This window comes from Astyanax mexicanus, chromosome 20 (genome assembly GCF_023375975.1).
Source record: "Astyanax mexicanus isolate ESR-SI-001 chromosome 20, AstMex3_surface, whole genome shotgun sequence".
NCBI classification, from domain to species: Eukaryota; Metazoa; Chordata; class Actinopteri; order Characiformes; family Acestrorhamphidae; genus Astyanax; species Astyanax mexicanus.
Genome location: NC_064427.1, coordinates 38,512,100 through 38,537,164, shown reverse-complemented (window position 1 = coordinate 38,537,164; position 25,065 = coordinate 38,512,100). Strand labels below are relative to the sequence as shown.

The following is a 25,065-nucleotide window of genomic DNA, read 5'->3' as shown; positions in this document are numbered from 1 at the left end:
CGGGTTCAGTCTTGTTCACGCTCGGGTTCAGTCTCGCGTTCACGCTCGGGTTCAGTCTCGCGTTCACGCTCAGGTTCAGTCTCGCGTTCACGCTCAGGTTCAGGCTTGTTCACGCTCGGGTTCAGTCTCGCGTTCACGCTCAGGTTCAGTCTTGTTCACGCTCGGGTTCAGTCTCGCGTTCACGCTCAGGTTCAGTCTTGTTCACGCTCGGGTTCAGTCTCGCGTTCACGCTCAGGTTCAGTCTTGTTCACGCTCGGGTTCAGTCTCGCGTTCACGCTCGGGTTCAGTCTTGTTCACGCTCGGGTTCAGTCTTGTTCACGCTCAGGTTCAGTCTTGTTCATGCTCGGGTTCAGTCTCTGGTTCACGCTCGGGTTCAGTCTCGCGTTCACGCTCGGGTTCAGTCTCGCGTTCACGCTCGGGTTCAGTCTTGTTCACGCTCGGGTTCAGTCTCGCGTTCACGCTCGGGTTCAGTCTCGCGTTCACGCTCAGGTTCAGTCTTGTTCACGCTCGGGTTCAGTCTCGCGTTCACGCTCAGGTTCAGTCTTGTTCACGCTCGGGTTCAGTCTCGCGTTCACGCTCAGGTTCAGTCTTGTTCACGCTCGGGTTCAGTCTCGCGTTCACGCTCAGGTTCAGTCTTGTTCACGCTCGGGTTCAGTCTCGCGTTCACGCTCAGGTTCAGTCTTGTTCACGCTCGGGTTCAGTCTCGCGTTCACGCTCAGGTTCAGTCTTGTTCACGCTCGGGTTCAGTCTCGCGTTCACGCTCAGGTTCAGTCTTGTTCACGCTCAGGTTCAGGCAGACAATCTAAACTCTAGTATGCAGAACTATATTATTATTGTTATTCAATTTTCCATTCTTTTTAATAGCAGGATACTTTGATTTTTATTTCTCAGCCCGGACGAGACCCGGCCCGAGGAAAGTAATGGAAAATCTCGGGTCAGTCCAGGCTCCAGGAAATAGTCATCTGTTTTTTAATACTATTTTTATATTATATAAAGCTACGACCTGATAATCACCATATAACAAAGTATTACTGTTAATGAAAACTAACGAAATAACGAAAACTGAAAGTGAGAGTTCCCCTTAACTGAAACTAATAAAAACGGTAATTAAAAGAAAAAAATAAAACGAACTGAAATTACAGATTGAATACCCTAATTTTTGTGTTTGTTAATTTATTTATAAGCGCTGTATCCACTACAGCAGCTTAACAGCGCCTCGCGGTCCGCGGAATTGCTCATATTTACAGCGCTCGAGCTAGCTGCGAAATAACGACAGAAAACTCTGAATAAACTGCAGAATTCTGTACGGTATTAGAATATGAGCCTGAGTGACATAAAAAAACTGTTTTGTAGAGAAATAGGAGATGAGGAATATTTAAGGAAACAGCTGTAACTTTGAGTAACTCACACTGAACACCCCATGCTGCAGGATAAACTGATAAATCTGATCATTTAGGTGGTTGGTTAGTTGTTAGGGATTTATTGTCACTTCAGCACAAATGTGGCTATTTGTGGTGATAATTCTGGTGAAAATTAGTGAAACCTGTAGAGTTTATTGAGTTTTTGCTGTATGATCTCCTCAGTGAGAATCCCCACCCCATAACCAATCAGGGAGCCCCAACTGCTTACCCCTCCTACTGCTCTTTCATTGTGGATGCGCAGAATGTCTTAAACGTCCGTTTTCCAAAGTCCAGGTTTGGCACGTCACGTGGTTAATATACCGTCACTATTTTACAATACCGTCACCATATTTAAATACCGTGGTATACCGAAATACCGTCATACCGCCCAACCCTATTTGAAACTACCTGCTAAATAAAGCTGTCTTCTCCTTTCTTTTAAAACTGATTCAGTCTGATTTTTAGTTTTGGTTACATTTTTCAACAAAGTTGTACTCTTAGTAGAACTTAGACAATTTCCACAAGATGTTGTAAGCCCTGGTTTCCTCTCGGGGAAACCATCCCAAGAGATGTATTTAGAAACGTCATTAGGATAAAACACGGAACAAGAAACTAAGGCAATGAGGAACAGAGAGACGCTAAGAGACAAACGACAGGAGTCGGTGCAAAGACCGACGAGAACAAAGTGGCACTACGGAACTATATATACAAACACAGGAAGTGATAACACCTGGGGCTAGGGGGCGGAGCTACAAATAGACACAGGTGGAAAAGTACTGGGACAAAACACAGGGTCACAGGTCACGTGGGACACATACAGGCACGAGGACAGACAGGAAACAGGGCCAGGACATGACATATATCCCAATTATATTATCCCAATCAGCAGAATCTTGCTCTGGGGTTCCTATAATCTAAAGCCGAACCTGAATGTATCACTCATATCTCTGTCAGCCTTTAGTGTGCAACTCTCTTGCGGCAGGTCTGTGAACAGAAAGAAAAGCATTGTGGGTAGTGTAGTACTCACAGCCAGCTGAGCAGAGGCATGTAGTGGCAGATGCTAAGTTTGGATAGCTGCATCAGGGACGTGTTGACCATGGATCTGAAAGAAATATACAGCATTACATTACACAACACAGTTCATCTTAGCAGGCAGCACAAATCCATAAACATGCCTAAACATAAACAAATTTAAAAAGCTGTTTTAGACATTTTTTGGGTTAAGCCAAAAGGTTTGGGTTAAAAATTGTGGATAAATCAGTAAAGGGTTAGATTTTGGGTTAATGTTATGGTTAGCGATAGGATTATGGTTAAAGAATTAGGGTTAGGTTTTGGGTTGAGCTAAAGGTTGAGATTAGATTTAAGGGTAAAATTAAGGCCAGAGTAAGGATTTGGGTTAGGTTTTGGCTTGAGCTAAAGATTGGGATTAGTTCTAGGGTTAAAATTAAGGCCAGAGTAAGGATTTGGTTTAAGTTTTGGGTTGAGCTAAAGGTTGAGATTAGATTTAAGGGTAAAATTAAGGCCATAGTAAGGATTTGGTTTAGGTTTTGGGTTTAGCTATAGGTTGGGATTAGTTCTAGGGTTAAAAATAAGGCCAGAGTAAGGATTTGGTTTAGGTTTTGGGTTGAGCTAAAGGTTGGGATTAGTTTTAGGGTTACAATTAAGGCCAGAGTAAGGATTTGGGTTAGGTTTTGGGTTTAGCTAAAGGTTGAGATTAGTTGTAAGGTTAAAATTAAGGACAGAGTAAGGATTTGGTTTAGGTTTTGGGTTGAGCTAAAGTTTGAGATTAGATTTAAGGGTAAAATTAATGCCAGAGTAAGGATTTGGTTTAGGTTTTGGGTTTAGCTAAAGGTTGAGATTAGTTGTAAGGTTAAAATTAAGGCCAGAGTAAGGATTTGGTTTAGGTTTTGGGTTGAGCTAAAGTTTGAGATTAGATTTAAGGGTAAAATTAAGGCCAGAGTAAGGATTTGGTTTAGGTTTTGGGTTGAGCTAAAGGTTGGGATTAGTTTTAGGGTTAAAATTAAGGCCAGAGTAAGGATTTGGGTTAGGTTTTGGGTTGAGCTAAAGGTTGAGATTAGATTTAAGGGTAAATTTAAGGCCAGAGTAAGGATTGGGGTTAGGTTTTGGGTTGAGCTAAAGATTGGGATTAGTTCCAGGGTTAAAATTAAGGCCAGAGTTAGGATTTGGTTTAGGTTTTGGGTTGAGCTAAAGTTTTAGATTAGATTTAAGGGTAAAATTAAGGCCAGAGTAAGGATTTGGTTTAGGTTTTGGGTTGAGCTAAAGGTTGGGATTAGTTTTAGGGTTAAAATTAAGGCCAGAGTAAGGATTTGGGTTAGGTTTTGGGTTGAGCTAAAGTTTGAGATTAGATTTAAGGGTAAAATTAAGGCCAGAGTAAGGATTTGGTTTAGGTTTTGGGTTTAGCTAAAGGTTGAGATTAGTTTTAGGGTTAAAATTAAGGCCAGAGTAAGGATTTGGTTTAGGTTTTGGCTTGAGCTAAAGATTGGGATTAGTTCTAGGGTTAAAATTAAGGCCAGAGTAAGGATTTGGTTTAAGTTTTGGGTTGAGCTAAAGGTTGAGATTAGATTTAAGGGTAAAATTAAGGCCATAGTAAGGATTTGGTTTAGGTTTTGGGTTTAGCTATAGGTTGGGATTAGTTCTAGGGTTAAAAATAAGGCCAGAGTAAGGATTTGGTTTAGGTTTTGGGTTGAGCTAAAGGTTGGGATTAGTTTTAGGGTTACAATTAAGGCCAGAGTAAGGATTTGGGTTAGGTTTTGGGTTTAGCTAAAGGTTGAGATTAGTTGTAAGGTTAAAATTAAGGACAGAGTAAGGATTTGGTTTAGGTTTTGGGTTGAGCTAAAGTTTGAGATTAGATTTAAGGGTAAAATTAATGCCAGAGTAAGGATTTGGTTTAGGTTTTGGGTTTAGCTAAAGGTTGAGATTAGTTGTAAGGTTAAAATTAAGGCCAGAGTAAGGATTTGGTTTAGGTTTTGGGTTGAGCTAAAGTTTGAGATTAGATTTAAGGGTAAAATTAAGGCCAGAGTAAGGATTTGGTTTAGGTTTTGGGTTGAGCTAAAGGTTGGGATTAGTTTTAGGGTTAAAATTAAGGCCAGAGTAAGGATTTGGGTTAGGTTTTGGGTTGAGCTAAAGGTTGAGATTAGATTTAAGGGTAAATTTAAGGCCAGAGTAAGGATTGGGGTTAGGTTTTGGGTTGAGCTAAAGATTGGGATTAGTTCCAGGGTTAAAATTAAGGCCAGAGTAAGGATTTGGTTTAGGTTTTGGGTTGAGCTAAAGTTTTAGATTAGATTTAAGGGTAAAATTAAGGCCAGAGTAAGGATTTGGTTTAGGTTTTGGGTTGAGCTAAAGGTTGGGATTAGTTTTAGGGTTAAAATTAAGGCCAGAGTAAGGATTTGGGTTAGGTTTTGGGTTGAGCTAAAGTTTGAGATTAGATTTAAGGGTAAAATTAAGGCCAGAGTAAGGATTTGGTTTAGGTTTTGGGTTTAGCTAAAGGTTGAGATTAGTTTTAGGGTTAAAATTAAGGCCAGAGTAAGGATTTGGTTTAGGTTTTGGGTTTAGCTAAAGGTTGGGATTAGTTTTAGGGTTAAAATTAAGGCCAGAGTAAGGATTTGGGTTAGGTTTTGGGTTTAGCTAAAGGTTGAGATTAGTTTTAGGGTTAAAATTAAGACCAGAGTAAGGATTTGGTTTAGATTTTGGGTTGAGCTAAAGTTTGAGATTAGATTTAAGGGTAAAATTAAGGCCAGAGTAAGGATTTGGTTTAGGTTTTGGGTTTAGCTAAAGGTTGAGATTAGTTTTAGGGTTAAAATTAAGGCCAGAGTAAGGATTTGGTTTAGGTTTTGGGTTTAGCTAAAGGTTGGGATTAGTTTTAGGGTTAAAATTAAGGCCAGAGTAAGGATTTGGGTTAGGTTTTGGGTTTAGCTAAAGGTTGAGATTAGTTTTAGGGTTAAAATTAAGACCAGAGTAAGGATTTGGTTTAGGTTTTGGGTTGAGCTAAAGTTTGAGATTAGATTTAAGGGTAAAATTAAGGCCAGAGTAAGGATTTGGTTTAGGTTTTGGGTTTAGCTAAAGGTTGAGATTAGTTTTAGGGTTAAAATTAAGGCCAGAGTAAGGATTTGGGTTAGGTTTTGGATTTAGCTAAAGGTTGGGATTAGTTTTAGGGTTAAAATTAAGGCCAGAGTAAGGATTTGGGTTAGGTTTTGGGTTTAGCTAAAGGTTGAGATTAGTTTTAGGGTTAAAATTAAGGCCAGAGTAAGGATTTGGTTTAGGTTTTGGGTTGAGCTAAAGTTCGAGATTAGATTTAAGGGTAAAATTAAGGCCAGAGTAAGGATTTGGTTTAGGTTTTGGGTTGAGCTAAAGGTTGGGATTAGTTTTAGGGTTAAAATTAAGGCCAGAGTAAGGATTTGGTTTAGGTTTTGCGTTGAGCTAAAGGTTGAGATTAGTTTTAGGGTTAAAATTAAGGCCAGAGTAAGGATTTGGTTTAGGTTTTGGGTTGAGCTAAAGTTTGAGATTAGATTTAAGGGTAAAATTAAGGCCAGAGTAAGGATTTGGGTTAGGTTTTGGGTTTAGCTAAAGGTTGAGATTAGTTTTAGGGTTAAAATTAAGGCCAGAGTAATGATTTGGTTTAGGTTTTGGGTTTAGCTAAAGGTTGAGATTAGTTCTAGAGTTAACCATAAGGCCACAGTAAAGTTTTGTGTAAAGTTAAAAGTTGGGATTAGTGTTAGGTTTGAAATCAATGCCAGGGTAAGGATATGGATTAATTTTGTTTTGGGGTTGAGCTTAATGTTTTGATTAGTTTTAGGGATAAAATTAATGCCAGGGTAAGGATATGGACTCTGTTAAAGCATGGTTCAAAATCAATGTTGGGTTTTATATTTGTTCATTTTCATATCATTTTTATTTATTTATTTATTTATGTTATTACTTTTGTCAGATTCAAGTTATTTATGTGACCATTGTGGGATTTTGTTTCATTAACCAACAATTGGTTACTAACAATTTTGTCCATGTGTTTAAATCTCAGAAATGGGCAACAGGCCTATAGATCTTCCTTAAAGGATGTACAACTGGCAGGGATAGATCAGCTGGATTTAAAACATTTGTAAATCTATTCACGTGTGCAGAACCTAACATTTTACAGAGATTGTACATGCTGTCTTCTTCTAACAATGAGACAATAAGAAGTTTTCATTGCCAGAAAAGCATTTAAAGGTCTTTTCTGTTCTTTTGGAAAACATGCTCCTATTAGAAGCAGGAGATTGGTTCCAAGCAACAGCAACAATAGATGCAGAGAACAAATGAATGTCAAGAAGCAGCACATGTCTGAGACAGCTGGATGAGCACGCCTGTGCATGCCCCAAAGTTAACCCAACCATAAACAGCTCTAAAGTTTGAAGGGATAAGATGAAGCCAGGACAAATAAAATACAGGGAAGTAAATAAAAAAGTTTTGGTGATGTGATACAGAAATGAGAATGATGGTGGCAGGAGTTTTTATTCTCATGCTTTTTTCCCCTTTCTTTTATATAATCTCTAATCTATAAGTAATAACAGAGAGAATACGAGTAAAACAGCGGGTTTTAGTGTACCCCCGAACTGCAAATGTTACTGCACCAGGTACGAGAATTGTGCAAGAAACTGGACTGATATTAGAAGCGGTTGGAAACGTCAGTCACAAATTGTTCTCTACATATTGATGTGCAAATACCCACTCAGGCGGAGCGGACCTGCTGATTTGAGTTCTTGGCAAAATGTGTTCAAAAAGAAAATGTATTTTTTTTTGCATTACTCTTAACTTCTAATTCAGAATGCATTAAGATTCATATTTTAATAGTGCACTTTAATCAACACATCCAAACTCATCACATCCTGGCTCTAAATAGCTCTTAGAAAAGTCATTAGTCTAGGGGTTCACATACTTTTTCCACCCTGCACTGTGAATGTTAACATGTTCAATAATAAAACCATGCAAACATATCATTTTGTGTGGTATTAGTTTAAGCAGACTGCAGAACACATTTAATGACCAATTTATGCAGAAATCCAAGTATAATCCCAAAGGGTTCACAAAGTCAAACATTCGCTTCACACTGCTGATTACTTACAAGAATGTCAGAGACTTGAGGCCGAAGAAAGTATCGTGAGAGATGTTCCTCAGGGGGTTGTGATCCAGGACACTGTTGAGAAAGTTCAGTTTAAAGTTTAAAACTATAAGTAGAAATATAAATACAGCTCTGGAAAAAAAATAAGATAGCACTTCCGCTTCTGAATCAGTTTCTCTGATTTTGCTATTTATAGGTTTATGTTTGAGTAAAATGAACATTGTTGTTTTATTCTATAAACTACGGACTACATTTCTTCTTTCTTTCTTTCATTTGCAGAAAATGAGAAATGGCTGAAATAATAAAAAGATGTAGAGCTTTCAGACCTCAAATTTTAATCAAAGTTTTCATGCATCTTGGCATCATGTTCTCCTCCACCAGTCTTACACACTGCTTTTGGATAACTTTATGCTGCTTTACTCCTGGTGCAGAAATTCAAGCAGTTCAGTTTGGTGGTTTGATGGTTTGTGATCATCCATCTTCCCCTTGATTATATTCCAGAGGTTTTTAATTTGGTAAAAATCAAAGAAACTCTGAATTGTAAGTGTACTTTTGTCTGCTATTTTAATGCTATTATATGCATTACACGTGTGTATTATAACACAACTTCTGGATGTGTAGCTCCCTAAATATTGACCAAATCTATCGATAATTAATAATTATAATAATTGATTGTTCCTGGTAACCTTCATCTTCCTTTCAAATAGCATTGTCATCGGAGACTTCCTTCCTTCTGACTGCAACTACTGTATTTTTTGTTGATGATTTTTCTTTTTTAATGCATGTTGCTGTGTTAACTAAAATTAGTCTCCTTATAGCTATGTACACTATGTGTTAATGCAATATAACTATAACAAGCAAGTGGCTGCTCAAACGGTCCTGTGTGTGTGTAAGGGGTCAACCGGCCCTGGGGCCTCATGTACTAAGACTTGCGTGGACTTCCTACTAAAATATTCCGTACGCTCAGATCTGAAAAGTTCCGTACGCACAACAAAAATCCGGATTTATCAAACCGTGCGTAGGCAGAATTCCAAGTACTTTCTCTTAGTACATCACAATCAACTTGAAATCAAGCGCAACAAGTGCACGAAAACATCACACCTGCCACGACTCCTCCCTCAATTACGCAGAGTATAATGTTATATTATTATTATTATTATTATTATTATTATTATTATTATTATTATTATTAATAATAATAATAATAATAATAATAATAATATTATATTCGCATAGCGTATAATTACCCATGTTTTAAGTTTTATTATTCTAAGATAAATGCTTTCATTTAAATGCTTTAAATGAGTTGCCTACCAAAAAGACACACGTCACGCACTCAGCTTGTTTTCTTCTGCTCTTGGAAATCTAAAACTGCTTATAAGTCAGTCATCATCATGGGCCAAAAAAACATAATGGTCACGGAAAATGCGCTCTCAATGAATTCGGCCATTAGCAGTATTTTCCAGTAATGCCAACGCTGCATCTCCAACAACTCCAGCGCAAACCTGATCTAGGCTAAGTGGAAACACGTTAAACGATTATTTCTGTAAGACAATGAAACTGTCTGATTAATTTACTTTATTTTACCCAATAATGCTTACTTCAATGTGTGCATAAAGGATATCTTAATAGTTGTAATTTCAATGCATCGCCTCTAAGTGTCGCCAAATGACAAAAACACAATACATACGCACAAAAAAAAGGCGTACGCCCAAAACAAAACTTCCGTGGGGGAACGCACTTTCTCACGTTCAAGTCAAATTTAGTACATCAGACCGGGAGCGTGAAATATGGCGTACGCAATGTTTTTGTGCGTACGCACCTTTAGTACATGAGGCCCCAGGTCTTTCGAGGACACTCAAGAGTCTTTTTAATTTACAGATCAGCAGGCCAATAATAGGGAGGCACCAGCCTCGGAGGTCTCGCCTTAGAATTTAACAATTTCCCCTTGTATGCTAGCCAATAGCTCGTTAGCAAGATAGATAAGAGCTAATGAGGCAGATGAGGTCTTCTGAGGACGCGCAAGCTTCCCTTTAATAAACAGATCCTGACTTGACGTAATGACGAAACCAAAGGGGTTAAGTAAGTGGAGCCTGAAGCCCACCTGTGTCCCAGCCCACCGAGAATGTTCCACCCATTTCTTTTTATGTATAAAACCTAATGTTTCTGACTCTGTAAATTAGAAGATTTGTGGTTCTGATCTGCTTAGAAACTACCTGCTAAATAAAGCTGTCTTCTCCTTTCTTTTAAAACTGATTTCGTCTGTTCTTTAGTCTTAGATTTACTTTCAACAAAGTTGTACTCTTAGAAGAACTTAGACAATATTATTAAGCAGTGGTGAGCACCGGTTTCCTCCCGGGGGAACCATCCTAAGAGATGCATTTAGACGTGTCACTGCTTTAAAGTTCCCTGCAACAGAATCTTTTAGGCAACATAGCACGAACACATCACGGGTAAAATGCAGCATGAAACTACTTTGTAATTTTTTTTTTCAGTAAACTACATTACCTTACATGGATCCATTTATTTAGAGTTATCAGTTTGTTTATTCTATTATAGTGTGAGATCTCTAATGGTGCTAACATTCCTGTGTCTACTGCCATTAGAATCAGTCTTGCTTTAATGTGAAATATATGAAGTTTTGCCTCAAGGGGAGAAGAAAGAATAATAGACCAAATAAGAGGCTTGCAGAAAGAAATACAACTGGAGCGGGGCCAAACAAATTAATTCACATGAAAGGTTTGTAGATTAAAGCATAATAAATAATGTAAGGCAATGTTCCCTTGATAATGTTTTATTTGATTACCTCTTCCCCCTTACATAACTCATCTTTTGGGAACACACACTTTTAATGTACTTTTAAAGATGTTGAGTGTAGAAAAGTCAAAGATGAACACTACTGCAGATAAAAGAGTAAGTAAATTATTATAAAATACCTCAGTTATTTTTCATCGGTGTACCCACTAGGGGTGTCACGATTTCGATATTGTATCAAAATCAATCGAAATTATGTCATGATCTCGAGCATCAAAGTCAAAAAGAGGATGGACGATCCCTCCCTCTAACCTACACTAATGGTGCAGCACACTGTAGCGACGCCGCGGACATTGTGACTGCTGAAAGAGCAGCTCTTTCTCCAGAGAATGTGGACATTCTCATCTTCTTAAAGAAAAAATTAAAGAAAATATAAAAATAACAGTTGTTTTGTCTAGACTCAAATATGTTAAAGTTTTGGTACCTTAAGGAGCATCTTTCTCTCAGATAAAGTTAATAATATATCTTTATTAAAGAAAAAAACTTCTCATTCTCAGGGACCGAAAAAGTCTTAAAGTCTTATTTTTCATGTTTAACTGTTATAGTAGGATAGAGTTCAGTTTGTTAAGGCTCTAATTGTTCTATTATTTTGTACATGACTGTTCCTGTATTTTTTTATTATTTATTTTGTTATGTTGCACATTGCTGTTTTAATAGTGCACACTGCTGCTACCAAAAAAAGCCACTAGATGGCATTACATATATATCTTAATTTAATTATTTAAATTAGACAATTAGTGTCTAATGTGGTGTGTTACAGATCACTTGTATCACTTTGCATCACTTATATCAAGCCCACCTTTTGAAATAAGATATTGTAAATTTGATGAATCAAACCAATGACTGACCATAGACTAATCTAAAACTGGCATAGGCCTCTCTGCTGTAAAAAAAAGAAAGAAAATTGAGAATCGAATCGAATCGTGACCCTAAAATCGAATGGAGGATTTAGAGAATCGTGACACCCCTAGTACCCACTCATGTTTAACTTATACCTATATAACTATACCGTGGCTCTTGATACATCACAAAGACTTGCTTTGTCAAGTTTCATTGTCCAAACTATCTATCTATCTGTCTGTCTGTCTGTCTGTCTGTCTGTCTGTCTGTCTGTCTGTCTGTCTGTCTGTCTGTCTGTCTATGAAACTGAAACACCTGGTTTTAGGTGGAAACAGGAGAGTTGAATTCTGCGTGATTTGTTCAGCCGTAGTTTTATGTTTTTTGGATACAATACAGGTTAGCACTCGAACATCCCTTTCAGACAGTTTCCCCTTACAGCGTCCACAGTTAATCCGGTTGGATCCATCTACCCATCTTTCTGTAGGGAGGGGACCATGGCTTTTTTGAATAGATAGTTCTAAGGGGACATATACCAAGTAGGAAGTCAGTGAAAGGACAGATGTTGGGCCTTCAATTGACTGGGAACTCTCCCCAGAGGTCCCAATATTCCATGGGGACCCAGGAGAAGGTCAGGATCTTGGAGACCTTGGGGACCTGGAGAGAGTCAGGCAGAAAAACTAGTCCACGCAAGGTTTAAGATACTGGAGCCAGGGTTAACCACAACACCAGCTGCAGGTTGGAGGCACTGTAGATTGCAGTTAAGCCAGAGGAAACACTGTCCCCAGCATACGAGGTTTTATGGACTATCTGACTCATGTTCTGTACTTTTAGATTGTTGTAATGATTTATGGCTGTTCTGGACCCCAATAACATGTGAAATATAGCAACACTCCAATGGGAGACATTTGATGAGAAACTATTACATCTGTTTCTTTTTCTTTTCTTTTTTATCCACCAAGTTGTTGAACTTGACCTAAGAGAATCACCTCAACTGACCAGGTGAAACCCTGTCCTGCATCGAACCTTAAATACACTAAATCTCACTTTAATACAGATGATCATTGAAATCATTATTTTCGTAACTCATGTATTTTTTGGAAAATTAATTTGGAATCAATTGTAATCTTCATTACTTGATAAACCCCTGAATCTGGCTTAGATGTATATCCTATTTTGCATTTCATCAGTGCCTCACATCTTAGAGCAACTTTATATTTAATGTGATTCAGTTTGTATTGATTTCACTTTGCCCGCATCAATAAACTAAACAGTTATTTCTGAGAAGCATTAAATGTATTTAAATATTGTATTTAATATTTTCTTCTGCTGATATCTGTCTAAAGAAAGTTGTATGTGTGTGTGTGTTGAGATTTATACTCACAGCCACTGCAATTTGTGGAGATCTCTGAAAACACCATGCTTTAAGGATGTAATGTAGTTTTGGCTGAGGAACCTGGACAGAAAGAAATACTTTGTGAGGACCATTAAACAAACATTAAAACACAAAGTGCAGGGGTACTTCTAAATATTGATTTACTAACAGTCACTCTATTTATGTGGCCAGAGCATGTTTTTTTTATAGTTTTAACTGAAAAAGTTGATAAAAATATGTACAGAAAATGTGCATGAATATGTAAAAAATTGTATTTGATTCAGATGAAATAAAATAAGTATTAATTATTTTATTAATAATTTATAGACAATGTTCTTAAACCAATCAAATTCATAGACCAGTAGCAGCACTTATGTTACTACTGGATGCAGAGTCACTATATTTATGTAGCCAGAGCAAGTTTTTTAATAGTTTTAACTGAAATATATATATTTTTTTTTAAATATGTATAGTAAATGTGCATGAATACGTAAAAAAAGTATGTTCGTCTTTAAAGACAATATATTTTAACTGAGTGTCTTAAAGCTTAACATGAGATGAAATTAAATTTATATTTCAACATTTAGGGCACACTTGAGATCTTCTGGTATTCATTTCCAACTGTATGTAGCATTATAATCTTTAATAATACCGCATTACATTTAGTTTAGAATCAAGTTTCTACTGGCTGATTTGCATTGATTTACAATGTTCTTTAACCAACCACATTTATAGACCAGTAGCAGCACTTTAAAATAACATTGCTGTCCAATGAAAAGCAAGTATCTCCAAAACAGCAAGGGAAGTAAACCCTTTATTACTGTTAATGGAAGTCTATGTAAATCAGTCGTCGTTGTGACGTCGAATGACAAAAAGTTCACGTCAGAATAATGTCTTATACTGTTACGTGCCTGCAGGGACTGTTCTGATTGCATAAAAGTAAAAAGTAATTTAATTCGGATTTAATAAATATGAAATTAAATATGAATAAATATATTTTACACTATGACAGCTTTCTTAAAATTTGATTTAAACAACTGCAAATTATTGCCTTGCTGCAATATAGCGTAATATATATATATATATAAAGTCTATGTAAAACAGTTCATTTCAGGTCATTTTTTGAATTTCTATTGGTCCTGTCACGAAGTGACCCAGGCAGGGAGACGAGGAGGCGGACGCAAGTGCAGGTAGGGTGAAATAAATAATAATTTAATAACTAAATAACAATTAAGCAAAGAAACAAGGAACGAGTAACACTAAACAAAGAAACACAAATAACCAATAACCAAAACAAACGAGCGATAATAAACAAACCAAACAGCGCAGGGAAATATAAACAAGGGAATAAACTAATAAACACAAAGCAGGGGTATATACAAGAAACTAGGGAACACGGAAATAAACAAGAAACTAGAAACATTAAACAAGGGATAAACAAAGGACAAGGGCTAAAGCTAAGAAAACGAGGGCTAGGCTAGAAAACACGAGAATGACAAAACAACAGAGGAAGGTGCAAAGACCGACGGAGACAAAGTGGTAGACGAGGGCTATTTAAAGAAACAGGAAACACTATAATTAGAAACACCTGGGGAAGGGGCGGAGCAACACATGAGAAACAGGTGGAAAAGTACTGAGACGGGAGACACAGAGGAGCACAGGTCACGTGGGGAAGACACACAGACACGAGACGAGACCAGGATGTGACAGGTCCATTCGTTATGAAATTTTGACACAGGCCAGTTTGTGTTCTCAAATTTTGTAGAAAACTAAAAATTGACAAAAATGGAAATTGTTTTTGATTGGACAGCAACAACATGTTGCAACTGAATGCAGTTTATAAAACCAGGGTAATGTGCCCCTGTATTAGAGGTTCAGAATTACACCATATAAATATACAAATAACAATATAAAAATAAAACCTGCCTACAACAATAAAATAACAATACGTATATATTTTTATACAATGGTTAGAATCATTTCTACTGTACTATGCAAGGAAATCATTTTAACTGGTCAATTAGAGACTGATTCTTTATAAATATAAATAATTGTACTATTATATTAAAATCTTACCTAACAGTTAGTGGTTGTGGCTGAATAAGACAGAAGGGCATTTAAGACAAAGAAAGTTTCGTAAAACTGTGGATCTTAGATGTATTTATGCATAGTTTGTGCAATATCAGTTATTTATTTTTCATGAGATCATTCTGTACCTCTTTATACCTACTCAAATGTTATTCAGACATCCTGGAGCTTTGTTTGAATGCAAATCAAAGACAACTGCATTTATTCATGGGCATCCTTTTTATTTAATTCAAAATTTTCTTGGCAAAAAAAAAAAAACAATTCTACTTTGATCTACCCATGCTGGAGTGGCGCAGACATAAAAACAGGGTATTTTATGCAGTTAAAAAGGTTCAAGATACAACATGCACATAGAAACATTGTTTGAATTTAATTGCATGTGTTTCCTAATTGTCTGCATAATTCACATCTATAAAATAATATATAATTGTTTCAAGCGCACCCTTGATACCCATAATACAGCATTACAGTACATTCTCCACACAACAGGTTTACTTTTAATACTCTTTAAAATAAGCAGCCAAATAAAAAACATGAAATGACTCTATAAACTGCTGTATACATTTAAAAACACATACTATCATTGACATAAAACATTTTGATTTATATTGCTGCAATATAAACAAGCAGCTGTGTCTCAGAAAGGCAGAAATGTACAGTATATCACAAAAATAAAAACACCCCTTACATTTCTGTAGATATTAAATTATATATTTTCATAAGATAATCCTGACAAAATTACACTTTGACACAATGAAAAGTTGTCTGTGTGCAGCCTATTATATCACAGTGTAAATTTATTCTTCCCTCAAAATAATTTAATGTACAGCCATTAATGTCTAAAACCCACCAGCAACAAAAGTGAGTACACCCCTTAGTGAAAGCTCCTGAGGTGTCAATATTTTGTGTGGCCACCTTTTTTTCCAGAACTGCCTTAATGCCTCCATGTCCTTTGTTGACATGTCTTCAGTAAACTGTTTGCGGGCTTTCTTGTGTACAGACTTCAGAAGAGGCTTTCTTCTGAGGTGACAGTCATGCAGACCAATTAGATGTAGGCTTATGGTTTGAGAACTGACAGGCTCTCAATCTCTGCAGCAATACTGACAGCATCTTACAAAGACAGCATTTAGATGTGATGCTGAGCATGTGGACTCTTTGGGCTTCTTTGGACGACCAACGCAAGGTCTGTTCTGAGTGGACTCTGCTCTTTTAATAAAACGCTGGATGATCTTGGCCGCTGTTCTGCAGCTCAGTTTCAGGGTGTTGGCAATCTTCATTTAGCTCAACAATTCGTCTTTAAAAATCCTCAGAGAGTTATTTGCCATGAGGTGCCACGTTGGAACGTTTAGGGACCAGTATGAGAGAGTGTAAGAGCTGTACTACAAATCTGAACACACCTGCTCCTTAAGCGGAAAAGAAAAGCAGGGCTCAATGTGGACATTTAGGTGTGTAGTCTCTCGGGGGTTTACTCACTTTTGTTGCCGGTGTTTTAGACATTAATGGCTGTATATTAAGTTATTTTGAGGGAAGAATAAATTTACACTGTTATAAAAGCTGCACACAGACTACTTTTCATTGTGTTAAAGTGTAATTTTGCCAGTGTTGTTCCATGAAAAGACATACTTAAATATCTGCAGAAATGTGAGGGGTGTACTCAGTTTTCTGATATACTGTTTTTCTCCACTGGTATGTATTATAATGACACTTTATAGATAAAAAATAGAGATCCATAGCTTTGATACTAAGAAAATGAATGCAACCCTTTGTGCGCATTTCCATAAAGTGGTTTGTTTTTCATTGTTCCTGCAATTTCAGCCCCAGAGTGAAGAGACATGAGCTAAAGTGGAGTCTCCACTCCAAAATACTCTAAAGAAACAGCCCTTGGCCCCTGTCTACACATAATGACTTGAGCACAGATGAGTGGATAAAAGAAACAACCCGTGTACAGCCAAAGCACATTTTAACAAAAAGAAGATTAAAGTCAATATCAAAACTTTGAAAGGTTAACAGGGAAAGTTTGTCCATAAAACATATGCAACTGCTCACGTACTTCAAATCTACTCAAACATTTGATTTCTGACATTTAATTGTTTGTTGGTATGGAGCTGTGTGGTTAATTAGCATAGTGCTATACTCCTATTGAAACAAATGTACAGTAGGCCTGCCAGAATATCTGTTTTTAATGGACTGTATATTGTACAAGGAATTCCTGAGACAATATTACTGTACTAAAAAAAATAAAGTCAAAGGCACTCTGTTGGTAATCACATAAAATATATATAAATATATATAAATATATATATCTCAATCTCAATCTCATTGTCAACCGCTTTATCCGTGAAGGGTCGCAGGGGGGGGGCTGGAGCCTATCCCAGCAGGCATCGGGCGGAAGGCAGGATACACCCTGGACAGGCCGCCAATCCATCGCAGAAATATATATATATATATATATATATATATATATATAAAATTAATTCCATGTGACTTTACCCACTTGATACTTAATCGTGCCATTTTATGTTTTGCCACCATTCATGCCATACAGAAGGCCAAGATGGCTGCAACGCGGCGGCTTCATTTTTCCCCAACTGAGTGCCTTTGACTTATATATTTTTCGTACTTTAATTTTTGCCCAGCTTCAAAAGAGCACCAGTTGGAGAGATTCACAACTCTACTAATCCTAACAGTGCTTCAGCCTACCTTTTTATATATATTGCTGTACATTTGAAATACTTTTTGCCACTAAACCTTCATGTGACTGACCAGGTCAGATCAGACCAAACCCAAAACACTTCTTTGTAGGCGAAAGCAAAAGTTTCTGATTGTCTTACCTTTAAATATATGCTACAAATGTCAGTTTATGTATTGAATAAACAGTGTAAAAGACTACAGCAGCAGTACAACTTTATTCCACATTATTACGTCAAACTCTGGCAGTCATTCTCCCATTCTATGTGCTGGTCCTTATCTGTCACAGCCTGCTCTCTGTGTATGGTGACCTCATTATTCATGAACCTGTCACTGCATGCACTGCATACTTTTGTCACTATCAGTTCACAGACTCATCCTTTCCTCAGACAGAGAGCAGAAGAGAGAACGGAACAGCATTATCAAGCTAGGACAGTATCAAGGTCACCAAAAAAGAGGTCATGTTCATATATTGTCAGAAAAGTTGATGACATAATTGTCATGACAGGCCTATGAAGTTGAATGAATGAAGTTTAACTTATATAAATTATATAGCGCGTTTCTAGAAACCCATGGACGCTTTACAATTTACACGTTTTTTTTTTTTTTTTTACACACAAGCACATTACATCCACACACCGGTGAGAAGCGGCAGCCAATAGCGGACAGCGTACTCTCAACCGGAAACAACCATCCACCTGGAGGACTGCATCGAGCACTACAGCATTTACCCATGACAGAGTACCTGGGCATCATACACAATCATACACACATTTACACCCACACAACTTACATACATACCACACACTTTTTTTTTACACAAACACACCAGATCAATTTAGAATATTACATTTTTCGGGGCAATTTAGAGTATACAATTTACCTGATCTCCATGTTTTTGGACTGTGGGAGGAAACCGGAGTCCCCGGAGGAAACCCACGCAGACACGGGGAGAACATGGAAACTCCACCCAGATAGGGACTTGAACCCAAGACCCCAGCGCTGGGAGGCGAACGTGCTAACCACTAAGCCACCGTGCCGCCTAGGTACAATGCATAACTAAAACCAGCGATAGGACCACAATTCTATTTAAAGTTTTGCCTGTATTTTTTGAACAGAACAGTCAAAAGCCATCCAAAACTAGCCATTCTATTTTGTTGAGAGTACTCAACAGCTTGGAGTGATCTGAAGTAGAAACTGTAAGCGACATTAGCATTTTAATTGCAGTCGTTCGGTAAAGTTTACAAAAGAAAAAATCTCCAAACACCATGTTCTGGCTGAAGGAATCCATTTGGAATGAGGAGATAACTGTGCAAATATTAAGACAAAACCAACAAAAATTGAATAAACAACGGCATGTGGCCAAAATAATCCTCTCTTAAACCAAAGTTGTTGAAGGAAAAGAGGGACTCACAGTTTTCTCAGCTTGAATAAACCAGTGAAGGCATGGCTGGACACTGTGTGGATGCTGTTGTTCTGAAGAAATCTGTGGGAGGAAGAACAATGACAAATTAGTCTTTAAAACGGACTAAGCATTATATAAATAAATTACAGAAAATTACATTTTACTAAATATTAAAACAAGCGAACATTAGCAATTCTAGTGATTACACAAAAATTATTACTTTTAACTAAAAAAGGTCAAATATGTTTTACATTTTTCTTAAAACATTACTATTTTGGAGATACAACATATCTGATAGCAGGTCCAGAGGCAGAATCAGACCAATAAAACAAATTTGGCCTGGGGACTAGTTAGTGGCTCATGATGACAAAAAACTAGATGGTAAAAAAAAACTCTATTATTAAATACGAGTAGAAAAAAGTTTGACTTTGAAACTTTAAGGCTTTCATATGTTTTCAATTTGGATCTGTAGAGAAACCATTGGAGTGATTTAAGTAATCTTTAAGGAAGCTTAAGGTGCTTCAAGGCAATTTTTGTTCTTGTTCCTCAAAGCATCTGCTATTCCTAAATAGCAGATTCCTAAATGCTGTTCCTAAATTTCCTTCGGGATCAACAAAGTATCTATCTATCTATCTATCTATCTATCTATCTATCTATCTATCTATCTATCTATCTATCTATCTATCTATCTATCTATCTATCAAAGTACTTTTAAAAGTACTCAACAATATGCTGCATCTGAGGAATCATTTGTTAGCAACATATTGAACTAGTAAACTTTAGACACCATATTCTGACTGAAGGATTTCATTTCTGTGTAAGCCTTTTTGGGCTGAGCCAACAAAACTGTAGGATGACCCGGTACTCTTCAACTGATTATTGTAAATAAATTGTAAATAAATTGTAATCTATCTATCTCTATCTAAAAAACACATTTCAGGTACATTGAAGTTTATAAGCTTCTAGACTGTGATGTCACTCGAGTCCAGTTAAATTTGGAATAAAAATAATTATGAAATGCAGACTAATAGCTATATTATTATTACTACCTGAAGAATAAGGACAATTTATACTGGAAGAGGTGTAAGAATCTTTGCTTATACATTGTTATTCCATTCCAGTGGAATGTATTGTTACAAATAAATAAATAAAAAAAATTAGGACTAGATTTCAGGACAACAAATCAACAAATTCTACTTCCTGCCATCTGGCAATCTCTAGAACTAGGAAGTCATCATTTTCAGAGGACTTGATCAAACATTAAAAATGTAATTTGGAAAAAAAGAAAAAATGTGGGGAGGACAAAAAGTTAGGGAAAAATAAGGGAGGATCAAGGGGAAGTAAAGTGAAGGAAGAAAAAAAAAGAAAAAAGAGGTAATACTAAATTCTGTGCTGGGTCCTTTTATTTAGTTTTGTGCATTTTCTGTCTATTATTTCCATGCTTTTATACTGGATATTTTTTATGTTTTTGTTTTTGTTTTTATTAGATTTGTCCTGTTTCTCTACCTTCATGATTTTATATATATATATTTTTAATTTTCCCATTCCCTTAATAAAAATATTTGAAAAAAAAAATGTAATTTGGAAATGTATTTGAGATTTAATTGATTTGCACAATTTATTTAGTTTAACAACAAAAACAACAAAAACAAAATCTAAAAAAAAAGTCCTAATGTTTTGATTAAGAGACCTCTCTGGTGATAATGTGTAATTAATTGAAGAAAGCATGTGGAAGAGTTGGTGGATTTTTTTTTGTGTGGCTAGAAACCCTCTGTGAACCCTAATAGACCTCTCTGTTTTAGAATTTATGCATTTGACATTGCATGAATGGTCAAATAAGCATATTAATGCCAGATCTACTGCTTTCAAGAAAAAAATAAGGTGTGCTGCTTTAAATACATGACTCTAACAACCTGTGTTTTCACACTGCACATAAAACAGACCGTAGTTCAGTAGATCTGAAAATCTGATGCAGGCTAACGTTGGTCATTTTTTTCTGGACTGTGATTTGCCTTACCTTTCACTCTTGCTGTATTTCAGACTAAACTGAACTAATCTAAACTAAGTTCCGTTAGTTTAAAGCAAATGTTGTGCGAGAAAGGAATTTATGATTATAATTTGTCCTGACAATATGTTCAAATTGACTTGTGATTGCCAAACGATTCAAACTATTCAGAAATATTCAGCATCTACAAACCCCAATTTTGAAAAAGTTGGGAAAATTGCAAAATCGAATTAAATCTATGACTGGAAAATTGGAACAATGAAGGAAAAACATTTTGAAGGTTTTGAAAAGTTATTAAAATTAAAATTAAAATGCAAAACACTGTTGGGACAGGGCAAAATGCAAAAAGATGAAAAGCTAATAAAATATTGAAACATTCAACCATAAATATTGAAATGAGTATGAAAGGTTGATCCACCAAAGGCTCAGGTCTGTGCATGGATAGACAATGTGGTAGACAATGACTCATGGCTTACCACTCTGTGGCACACATAGTGACAAAACTGTCAACCAGTCCAAAAGGAATTTCTCATCTCAAGACTGTGAAGAGTTTAGATCTGTCACATCCACTTCACAAAATAGTGGAAAGGAATTTATGCAATCCAGAGAAATCTTAGTATGGGAGGCCAAGGGACAGAAACCACAGCAAAATGTGACCTCTGAGTCCTTAGATGGCACTGCATGAAAAACCATCACAGACTTCTGTAATAAAAACAGCCCTTATAGGCTCGGGAGTAGTCTGGAAAAATGTTCTTGCTTTGGTAAGAAGTAAGAAGTGGGAGTTGGGATTGTTCTGACACATGGCTTGTTAGCAGACAAAGACAACACAGATTACCATATTATTTATTTATATCTGCTGACAGCATTCAGATGGGATAACAGGTGCTTTAAGGCCAGGAACACAGATTCAAGTTCTAAAGGTTTAGCATTTTAAGCAAACAGTGCTATGCTTATTCATAGTGAAGTACATTTTCAGCTATTTTCAGTATATTCTCTTTATTTTTCTTCACTAATGTATGTAACCGTTCTTCTAGGAAGACTCCTCCTATGGATGTCTCTATGTCTCTATGTCTTAAGTGTTTCCAGATGTATACCCTAACCCTCTATATAAGCAGGTCCCCAAGTCTGGGGAGGGGGAGAGAGCAGGAACATCAAATTGGGCAACATCTCTCTCCAGGGCTGGCCTAGGACCAGCTTGAAGATATTGTCTTAGTCTTTAAATTATTGTATTACACATATACAGGGCCATGCAGAATTTGAATACATCTCCGGGTGCTACTTGAACATGTTAACGGTAAAGAGCCCAGGGCCATAATGTGTTTTGGGTCTTAATACTTACACACCCACTGCCTGGGCAACCCAGCAAGGGATGTTTAGTCCCTGGCTTGGGTCAAAATGGCTTGCTTCTCCACAGGGCCCCAATACAGATCTACAGCCACCATAAGGCTCTCTCTGTGGCCCCTAGGATGTTTCTGATGGCTCTTTTCAATTGCAATCCTTTTACACCAAGGAGTTTGAGTGTACACACAAGTAAATGGCCTAGGAAACCTCTGAACACAACTTTGACTGGCTCACAGTGGTTTTGAAGACGTTGCTCCAGTACTCTTGCTGTTGTTCCGGCACCCTTACAGATCCACAGCCACCACAAGGCCTTCTCTGTGGCCCCTAGGATGTTTCTGATGACTCTCTTTAGGTGCAATCCTTTTACACCAAGGAGTTTGAGGGTACACAGAAGTGAATGGCCAAGAAAGCCTCTGAACCCTCTGAACTTTGACTGGCTCAAAGAGGCTTTCATTCCAGACTCTTGTTGTTGTTCTGGTACCTTTACAGATCCACAGCCACCATAAGGCCTTCTCTGTGGCCCCTAGGATGTTTCTGATGACTCTCTTTAGGTGCAATCCTTTTACACCAAGGAGTTTGAGGGTACACAGAAGTGAATGGCCAAGAAAGCCTCTGAATCCTCTCAACTTTGACTGGCTCACAGCGGCTTTCAAGATGTTGTTCCAGTACTCTTGCTGTTGTTCCAGCACCCTTACAGATCCACAGCCACCTCAAGGCACTTTCTGTGGCCTATGGGATGTTTCTTATGGCTCTTTTCAATTGCAATCCTTTTACACCGAGGACTTTAAAGGTATACAGAAGTGAATGGCCAAGAAAGCCTCTGTATCCTCTCAACTTTGACTGGCTCACAGCAGCTTTCAAGACATTGTTTCAGACTTTTGCTGTTGTTCCGGCACCCTTACAGATTCACAGCCACCATAAGGCCTTCTCTGTGGCCCCTAGGATGTTTCTGATGACTCTCTTTAGGTGCAATCCTTTTACACCAAGGAGTTTGAGGGTACACAGAAGTGAATGGCCAAGAAAGCCTCTCGACCCAACTTTGACTGGCTCACGGCAGCTTTCAAGACATTGTTCCAGCACTCTTGGTGTTGTTCTGGCCCCCTTGCCCTCGTAGGCGTCTTCAATCCAGTCTTCTCAGGTGATGGTTAATTCCAGAATAACCACTTGATTGGTGGGCTCTGATGTCAGTGCCACGTCTGGGCAGAGAAAAGTAGTTGTGATGTTCGTTGGGAACTTGAGCTGCCTTCTGAGGTCAACTCGAAGCTGCCAGTCTCAGTCAGAGGTGAGGAGCCCGCCTGTTGAATTTGGCAGGCAGTGTAGTTCCTTCTGCCCTGCTCTAATTAAGGTGATTGACTGTTTGAGGGCTGCCTGGGTCTTGCCGTGCTGGACGCTGTACAGACAGAGTACGCCAAAGCCTTTAACCCTTGGAAGTGGCGGCAAGGGTTTGAGAGCAGCTGCTCAAAATGTGCTCCATGGTGCCCCTCTTCTGGCACAGTTTTCACTTGAGGGTTTCTACCAGTGCCGTCCTTCAGGTGTGCAAGTTGGCCGGGCTTGGGAGGACATTGTGAACTGACTGGATGAGAAACTTCATGCAGGGTGGTTCTGCTTTCCAGGTCATTTTGAGGGAATCTGCATGCTTTCACTTGGGCCACGCTTCTTGTTCGGACATGCCGACCAACTTGCTGAGGCGTTCTTTCTCCACTTCTGATCATATCTTGTCCTGGATCAGTCTGAGCTTTTATTTTTTCCTTTCACAAGTTACTGAGAATAGCTAAGAGAATGAAGGATGACTGGATTAACCCTTTTAGGCAAACAGAATGTTTCTTTCCAAATGTCAGACTTACTGATTTGGACAAACCAGTACAATACATTTAGTCTGAGATACTCTATAAGTGCTGTTAAAGTACTGTACGATAATGGCACTGTGACCGAAGCTCTCCAAGTATCACTCCATCACAAACATGTAACCTGGCAACAAACCAAAACAGCTGAGCCATTTCCAAATTTCCAAGAATGAGATCTCCTCAAAATACCATATAAATGACATCTATGAAAGTAGGCTTTACCTGCGCTGTTTCAGTAGCTTAGTTTGGGAAAGTGAAAGACTACTTTTAGATGCATGCAATCATTTCATCCTAGCCATCTTTGTCCTCGTCTGTCTGACAGGTGCAGTGGGGCAATGATTGTTTCCCTTTTCATTCAAACTCCCTCAAGTTGGCTTAGTTCATTGAGGGTCCACTGAGCTCTTGGGGGAAATAAGGTCTGCTACACACCTCGGAGCTTTTAGTAATAGTGAATTGCTCCCTACAAACATACTTAACATCTGAAAATAAGTGAAAAATGACTGTGTGGAACTGAAACAAAATCCAATACTATCCAATTCATGTTTGTGTTCATTTTCTGTCTAATAATTGGGTCCTTAACTATTTTAGTTTTAACAGCAGGACATCTCACAGAATGAGATTGATTTTGAGATTGACCACAGCATACTAGTGCCAATATTACACGTTATAGCACTCCCTCTCATGGTTTATCGCTTAATTAAACTAAACCAGATTTGGGTTGTCATTGTTTTAGGTGCATGGTTAAAAAGGTCATTTCTAAAATGTGTTCTCTGAAAACTATTGACTAAGTGGTTTTGACTATAGTTAATAACGGCAAACAGGTTGCCATACATGTTGATTTATGTCCTCAAAACTATTAAACCTAGAGCACATAAAATGTCCACGGGGCTGGTCAAAACATCAGTTTAGCAGAACCAGACCTTTCCAGAAAAAGCGCAGTTCTCACATCACTTTCTTTGTGCCACAAGGAGACAATTTCAGAAAATGTAGAGACTTACCATTTTAAAGGTTTCTTACAGTTCCTTACATTCATTTATCCATTTTTCTGTTGCGAAAAAATGGACAAAAACATCACTAAAAGATTACTGGATTAATTAGTTTTAATGAAGCTAATTTTTTACCAAATGGAGCTATGTAGCACTAGCTAACTAGTGAA

At 37.6% G+C, this 25,065-nt stretch overlaps 1 protein-coding gene across 1 annotated transcript in view; it reads right to left on the bottom strand.

Moving 5' to 3' along the window:
- The window catches only part of rxfp2a (relaxin family peptide receptor 2a), a 159,265-nt gene that overhangs the window by 59,184 nt on the left and 75,016 nt on the right, over positions 1–25,065 (bottom strand). The window contains exons 6-9 of the mRNA XM_049468936.1: positions 18,729–18,800; positions 12,548–12,619; positions 7,516–7,587; positions 2,428–2,502 (exon numbers count right to left, since the gene is read on the bottom strand). Of these exons, the coding sequence (XP_049324893.1) occupies positions 2,428–2,502; positions 7,516–7,587; positions 12,548–12,619; positions 18,729–18,800 (291 nt within the window). The remainder of the gene's footprint in view (positions 1–2,427; positions 2,503–7,515; positions 7,588–12,547; positions 12,620–18,728; positions 18,801–25,065) is intronic.